Source organism: Manacus candei, unplaced genomic scaffold (genome assembly GCF_025592945.1).
Source record: "Manacus candei isolate 608988 ecotype Guabito, Panama unplaced genomic scaffold, ASM2559294v1 h1tg000210l, whole genome shotgun sequence".
Taxonomy (NCBI): Eukaryota; Metazoa; Chordata; class Aves; order Passeriformes; family Pipridae; genus Manacus; species Manacus candei.
The window spans coordinates 141,621-149,168 of NW_026138258.1; the positions used below are offsets into that span (position 1 = coordinate 141,621).

At 61.4% G+C, this 7,548-nt stretch overlaps 1 protein-coding gene across 1 annotated transcript; it reads right to left on the reverse strand.

Annotated features, from left to right (window-relative positions):
* Nucleotides 1-114: 114 nt before the first annotated feature.
* Nucleotides 115-7,387, reverse strand: LOC127464343 (macrophage mannose receptor 1-like). Its single transcript, XM_051774651.1, has 8 exons — nucleotides 7,323-7,387; nucleotides 6,498-6,532; nucleotides 6,144-6,398; nucleotides 5,372-5,431; nucleotides 4,087-4,479; nucleotides 2,574-2,719; nucleotides 1,235-1,344; nucleotides 115-259 (listed from the first exon to the last, which is right to left on the reverse strand). Exons 1-8 carry the CDS (start codon nucleotides 7,385-7,387, stop codon nucleotides 133-135), a joined length of 1,191 nt encoding a protein of 396 aa, XP_051630611.1. The 3' UTR covers nucleotides 115-132.
* Nucleotides 7,388-7,548: the final 161 nt, after the last annotated feature.

Genomic DNA, 7,548 nt, shown 5'->3' on the forward strand with positions numbered 1-7,548 from the left:
ACCAGTCTCTCCCAGTCGCTCCCAGTGATCCCAGAGCAGCCCCTCACCGCACACACCCCACATTTATTCCCCCACTCCCAAATCCCGGTTGTTTTTTTTTTGGGGAGAGGTCCCGGGGGGTGTTTTTTGGGATCAGGGCGTTCCCTCGCAGACCCAGCGGAGTTTCCCGGCGCAGGGATAATCGAACCACTGCCCGTCCGGCCCCAGCCCCGCGCAGTTCTCCAGAGTCCCCCCGTTGGGCTCGTCCCGGTGCCACCAACTGCCAAAAAACGGGGCAGCGGCACAATTTGGGGGGTCCCCAAATCCCTCAAACCCCCCCAAAATCCCCCCCAATCCCCCGAACTCCCAAATTTCCCCAAATCCCCTAAATCCCCCAAATTCCCCAACCCCTCCCAAATCTCCCCAAACTCCCCAAATGCCCCAAAACGCCCCAAATTTCCCCCAAATCCCCCAAACACCCCAAAAGCCCCTCAAAATCCCCCAAATCCTCCCAACCGCCCCAAACCTCTCCAAGCCCCCAAATCCTCCCAAATCCCCCAAACCCCCAAATCCCATCAAATTCCCCAAATCCCCCAAATGCCCCAAACGCCTCAAATCCTTCAAATTCCCCAAATCCTTCCAAATCCCTCAAACCCTCAAATCCCCTCAAATCTCCTAAATTCACCAAACCCCAAAATTTCCCCCAAATCCCCCAAACTCCCCCAAATCCCCTCAAATCTCCCCAAACGCCCAAATTTCCCCAAAATGTCCCAAATCCCCCCAAACGCCCCAAATCCCCCAAAACCCTCAAATCCCCCAAAACCCCTCAAATCCCTCCAAACCTCTCAAAACCCTCCAAAATCCCCAAATCCCCCAAATCCCCCAAAACCCTCAAATCCCCCAAATCTCCCCATACTCCCCAAATCCCCCAAATGCCCCCAAATCCCCCAGACCCCCAAATTTCCCCCAAACCCCCCAAATCCCCCAAAACCCTCAAATCCCCCAAATTTCCCCATACTCCCCAAATCCCCCAAATGCCCCCAAATCCCCCAAATGCCCCCAAATCCCCCAAATGCCCCCACATCCCCCACATCCCCCAAACCCCCAAATTTCCCCCAAATCCCCCAAACGCCCCAAATCTCCCCATACTCCCCAGATACCCCCAAATCCCCCAAACCCCCAAATTTCCCCCAAACCCCCCTAAACCCCCAAATTTCCCCCAAACCCCCCCAAATCCCCCCAAACCCCCCCTGACCTGCCGTTGCGGGGCAGGACGGAGCCGTCCCGGCGCTTCCAGGTTCCCTCCAGCTCCTCATCCCGGATCCCGAGCCAGGCCGGGCTTTGAAGCAAAGCCTGGACGTGTTTCTGGGGGGGGGGGGGGGGGAGAGCGGAGTTACCCCTCCCCCACCCCGGGACCCCCCCATCCCCCCCCATTCCCGATTCCCGACGGGATTCCCGCCTTGGAACGGGGTTTGGGCGGGGCTTTGGGGGGGTTTGGGGTCGGGGGGGGGGGGGAGTTCGGAGGAGGGTTTGGGGTTAAACGCGGCTTATTTGGGGTCAGGGGTGTGGGAAAGGAGGGTTGGGGGGTAAAGTTGGAGCCTTGGTGGGGTCTGGAGGGTCTTGGGATGAGCTTAAATCCTACATGTGTAGGGTTGGGGTCTGGAGGGTCTTGGGATGAGCTTAAATCCCGTGCATTTAGGGTTAGGGTTGGGTTAGAGCTTTGTTGGGGTCTGGATGGTTTTAGGACGAGCTTAAATCCTATGTGTGTAGGGTTGGGGTCTGGAGGGTTTTAGGATGAGCTTAAATCCTGCGCATTTAGGGTTAGGGCTGGGTTAGAGCTTTGTTGGGGTCTGGATGGTTTTAGGACGAGCTTAAATCCTATATGTGTAGGTTTGGGGGTGGGTTAGAGCTTTATTGGGGTCTGGATGGTTTTAGGATGAGCTTAAATCCTGTGCATTTAGGGCTAGGGGTGGGTTAGAGCCTCACTGGGGTCTGAAGGGTCTTAGGATGAGCTTAAATCCATTAGGATGAGCTTAAACCCTATAAATTTAGGGCTAGGGGTGGGTTAGAACCTCACTGAGGTCTGGAGGGTTTTAGGATGAGCTTAAATCTTTTAAATTTAGGATTAGGCCGGGTTAGAGCCTCACTGGGGTCTGAAAGGTGTTAGGATGAACTTAAATCCATTAGGACGAGCTTAAATGCATTAGGATGAGCTTAAATCCTATAAATTTAGGGTCAGGTGGTCTAGAGGGTCTTAGGATGAGCTTAAATCTTGTAAATTCAAGGATTAGAGGTGAGTTAGAGTCTCATTGGGGCCTGGATTATTTTAGGATGAGTTTAAATCCTATATATGTAGGGTTAAGATGGGTTAGAGTCTCAGTGGGATCTGGAGGGTTTTAGGATGAGCTTAAATCCTCTGTCTGTAGGGTCAGGGCCTCTCTGAGGTCAGGAAGGTCTTAGGATGAGCTTAAATCCTATAAATTTAGGGTTAGGGGCAGTTTAGGGATTCATTGGGATCCGGAGGGTTTTAGGATGAGCTTAAATCCTATAAATTTAGGACTAGGGCTGGGTCCTGGATCCCTCCCCCCCCTCACCTTTTCCTGGAGCTCCTCCACCTCGAGCAGCTCCGCCCCCAGGGCAGAGCAGAACCCCTGGGCCTCGGTCCAGCTGGTCTCGGTTTTAGAGAAGAAATAGCAGGAATTCCAGAAATAAACCCAGCCCTTGGAGCAGGGGGGGCAGCCTGGGCGGGGAAAGGGGATTCAGAGCCCGCCTGGGGCTTAGAGAAGCTCTAAACCGGGTTAAATCCCGGGTATTTGGGGTTAGGACCGGGTTTGGGGGTTTAGGCTGGGTTAAGGATTGGGTTAGATCCTGGATGTTTAGGGTTAGGTCAGGTTTGGGGGCCCACTGGGGTTAGACTGGGTCAGGACTGGGTTGAATGCTGGACATTTGGGGTTAGGACTGGATCAAGATTAGGTCCAATCCTGGATTTTTAGGGTTAGGACTGGTTTAGGCTCCCATTGGGGTTTAGGCTGAGTCGGGATTATGTTAAATGCTGGATATTTAGGGTTAGAGGGGGTCAGGATTAGACTAAATCCTGGACATTTAGGGTCAGGACTGGGTCGGGATTAGGTTAAATCCCAACTAAATCACCCCAATTAAAGATTTAAACCAATTTCAAAGCCTCGTTCCACTTTGAGCTCAGCTTAATCCACCCCAAACCGGGTTAGTCCTTCCCCTCACCCCTAATCATCATCAGTATTTAGGCTGAGATTAAACCGCCTAAATCCCCCGAAATAAAGATTTAAACCAATTTCAACGCCCCCCCCCTCCACTTTGAGCTCGGCTTAATCCCCCTGAATATACATTTAAACCAATTTCAATGCTTTAAACTCGGCTTAAGCCCCCTGAATACACATTTAAACCAATTTCAACGCCCTGAGCTCGGTTTAAACCCCCCCGAACCAGGTCAGAGCTGCTTTTCAGCCAGCAGACAGTTAGTCCGAGCCCAGATAACTCGGAATAACCCCCTTAGGACTGACTGGAGCAGGAGCACACGTCGAGGATGATTTAGACTTAAATCACTTCTATTTCTGGATCATCCCAGGCTGCCACCAGCATCAGCGTTTTACGCTGGCTTAGGCTGAGATTAAACCACCGAAATCGCTCCAAATACGCACTTAAACCAGTTTCCGGGCTTCGTTTCACTTTGAGCTCGGCTTAATGCCCCTAAATAGACATTTAAACCGATTTCAATGCCCTGAGCTCGGGTTAATGCCCCTAAATATACATTTAAACTGATTTCAATGCCCTGAGCTAGGTTTAATCCCCCTAAATACACATTTAAACCGATTTCAACGCCCTGAGCTCGGCTTAATGCCCCTAAATAGACATTTAAACCGATTTCAATGCCCTGAGCTCGGCTTAATGCCCCTAAATACACATTTAAACCGATTTCAACGCCCTGAGCTCGGCTTAATGCCCCTAAATATACATTTAAACCCATTTCAACGCCCTGAGCTCGGGTTAAACCGCCCCGAACCAGGTCAGAGCTCCCCCTCAGCCAGCACATGGTTAGTCCGAGCCCGGCCAAGCCCCTTCAGGACTGACCGGCGCGGGAGCACAGGTCGTCCTTGGTGCCGTGCACGACCCAGCGGCTCCACTCGCCGGTTCCCGTGTAAAGCATCACCTCGTTCTGGGCGTTGTTGCCGTAATTAAAGTGCAGCTCCAGCCCCGCCAGCGCCAGGAGCGCCCCGGGCCGGCATTCCCAGCGCTGCAGCCGGGAATCCTCCCGGCACGGAGCCAGCCGCACCAGCGCCAGGTTCTGCCGGGATGTGGCCGCCACGCAGAGCCCGGAGCCCGAATTCCAGAGGCGCCCGCCCGGGAGCCACTGGAAGCGCTGGGAGGTGGCCCCGGGCTGGCACTGGGTGGCCGTGAGGAGCCGGCCCGCGGCCACCACGCAGCGGGAGTGGTGCTCGTTGTACAGCAGGAAGGAGCCCGAGGCTGCGGGGACAGGGGGACACGGGTCTTGGGGACACGGGGGGACACAGAGGTGGCCACCGGGAGGTGCCCCGTGGCCACCGCGGACCGGGTGCGGGGGTCGTTGTACAGCGGGGAGGAGCCCGAGGCTGCGGGGACAGGGGGACACGCAGGGTTGGGGACACGTGGGGGTTGGGGACACGCGGGGTTGGGGACACGCGGGGCTTGGGGACACGCAGGGACACGGGGGTGGCCACAGGGAGATGCCCCGTGGCCACCGCGGACGGGGCGCGGGGGTCGTACAGCGGGGAGGAGCTGCAGAATGCGGGGACAGGGGACGCGCAGGGTTGGGGACACGTAGAGTTAGGGACACGCAGGGTTGGGGACACGCAGGGTTTGGGACACGCAGGGTTGGGGACACGCAGGGTTGGGGACACGGGGCTTGGGGACACGCAGGGACACGGGGGTGGCCATAGGGAGCTGCTCAGTGACCACCACGGACCGGGAGCGGGGCTCGTTGTGCAGCGGGGAGGAGCCCGAGGCTGCGGGGACAGGGGATGCGGGGCTTGGGGACACGCAGGGTTGGGGACGCGGGGCTTGGGGACACGCGGGGACACGGGGGTGGTCACCGCGAGATGCCCCGTGGCCACCACGGACCGGGAACGGGGCTCGTTGTGCAGCGGGGAGGAGCCGGACAATGTGGGGCCAGGGGACACGCGGGGTTGGGGACACGGGGGGGACAGGGGAGAAGAGGGGACAGGGGACACAGGGCTTGGGGACAAGCGGGAATGGGGGCCAGGAAGGGACAGGTGACATGGGGGGGGGGGGCCAGAAGGGGCCACGGGACACGGGGACGGGGGCCAGGAGGGGCCAGGGGACCCGGGGTTGGGGACACGCGGGGACAGGGGACACGAACCCGCGGGCGGTGGCGGCGGCTTCACCTTCTCAGCCTCCAGTGCCGCGGTCAGCGCTGAGACTGGGGGGGACACGGGGGAGCACCGGTCAGGGGGGACACGGGGGGACACGGGGGGGACACCGGGGGACACCGGTCAGGGGGGACACGGGGGGGACACGGGGGGACACCGGTCAGGGGGGACACGGGGGGGACATGGGGGGGACACGGGGGGACACCGGTCAGGGGGGACACGGGGGGGACACGGGGGGACACGGGGGGGACATGGGGGGGACACGGGGGGACACCGGTCAGGAGGGACACGGGGGGACATGGGGGGGATTGGGGGGACACGGGGGGGAAACCAGTCAGGAGGGACACGGGGGGACATGAGGGGACACGGGGGGGGACGCGGGTCAGGGGGGACACCCGGGGAAAGGGAGGGGGGGACACGGGGACGGGGGGGGATTGGGGGGACATGGGGAGGACATGGGTGGAATTGGGGGGAACACGAGGTCGGGGGGGATTTGGGGGGTGTCTCAGAATCGGGGTGGGATGGGGGGGGCACGTGGGGGGGCACAGGGGGACATGGGGGGGACACGAGGTCAGGGGGACGTGGGGGGACGTAGAGGGGACATGGGGGGGACACCGTCAGGGGGCAGACACGGGGGAGGACACGGGGGGGACACGAGATCAAGGGTGAGGTTGGGGGGGACACGGGAGGGGGCACGGGGGGGACACGAGGTCAGGGTGGGATCGGGCCCCCCCCAAACCCCTCCAGAGCCCCCCCACTCACCGTGGCGGGCCCCCAAGGCGAGGAGGAGGATGTTGAGCAGCCCCGAGCCCCCCAGGAGCAGCAGCCACAGCCGCCCCCTCCCCCCGCAGCCCCCCCAGAAGGGACGGGGGGGCTCCGAACCCCCCACCCCCCGTGCCAGGCGGTGCCGGGGGGCTCCGGGGGGGGCTCCGGGGGGGTGGGGTGCCTGTTTCTGGCTGGAGGGGGCGCTGGGGGGGTCCAGGGGCTCGTAGGGGTTCTCCTCGGGGGGGTCCAGCTCTGGGAAGGGGGGGGTTGGGGGGGTTTGGGGGGGTTCCACACCCCCCCAGTGTCCCCATCAGCCCTGGGGACCCCCCTGGAGCACGAGGGGGGGTTCACCCCGTGACACGTCCTTGGAGACCCCTCGATGGGTACTGGGGGGGGGGGAAAGCCCCCTGGACCCCCCTGGTGGGGATCCCCTGGTGCCACATCCCTGGGGACCCCCCAACAGGTCCCTTTTGGTGCCACCACCCACCCTGGGGACCCTCCAGGTCACCAGGGACACCCCCCTGGTGCCACCACCCACCCTGGGGACCCCAAAACAGTCACCAGGGACACCCCCCTGGTGCCACCACCCTCCTTGGGGACCCCAAAACAGTCACCAGGGGCCCCTCCCTCGTGCCACCATCCACCCTGGGGACCCCTTCCTGGTCCCACCACCCCTCTGGGGACCCTCAAGGCCACCAGGGACCCCCCCCGGTGCCACCACCCACCTTGGGGACACCCCCTGGTGCCACCACCCACCCTGGAGACCCTCAAGGCCACCAGGGACCCCTCCCTGGTGCCACCACCCCCCCTGGGACCCCAAATCAGTCACCAGGGACCCCTCCCTGGTGCCACCACCCACCGTGGGGACACCCCTCTGGTGCCACCACCCACCCTGGGGACCCTCCAGGCCACCAGGGCCACCTCCCCGGTGCCACCACCCAGCCTGGGACCCCCTTCAATCAGCAGGGACCCCTCCTGGTGCCACCACCCACCCTGGGGACACCCCCCTGGTGCTGCCACCCACCCCTGGGACCCTCCCTGGGCATCAGGGACAGGGACAGGGGGTGTCCCCAGCCCTGTGACCCCCCCCAGAAGTGACCCGGGGGGTTTCTCTGGGGACAGGGGGGGCTGCCAGGGGTCCCCCCTTTCCCCCCAGCACCCCCGGGTGCCCTTTACCTTCCCCGGGGGGGGGGTCCCGGCACCCAAATTTTGCCCTTCCCCGTGTCCACGTTGCCGTACATGGTCCTTGCCGTCCCCGGGGTGTCCCCAAAGTGTCCCCAGAGTGTCCCCCAACCCTCTGATAACGCCTGTGGGCAGCGGGGGGGAGGGGCAGGATGTCCTCCCCCCCCCTTCCTGCACCCCCAAAGCTTGGCCGGAGGTGGCACCAACAGGGACAGTCCCC

Coding starts and splice junctions, on each gene's coding strand:
- LOC127464343 (XM_051774651.1), bottom strand. CDS start 7,387: ATGTACGGCAACGTGGACACGGGGAAGGGCAAAATTTGGGTGCCGGGA. Junction 6,533..7,322: donor GGACCCCCCCCCCGGGGAAG/GTAAAGGGCACC, acceptor CCCCCCCCCCAG/TACCCATCGAGGGGTCTCCA. Junction 5,432..6,143: donor CGCCTTGGGGGCCCGCCACG/GTGAGTGGGGGG, acceptor TGTCCCCCCCAG/TCTCAGCGCTGACCGCGGCA.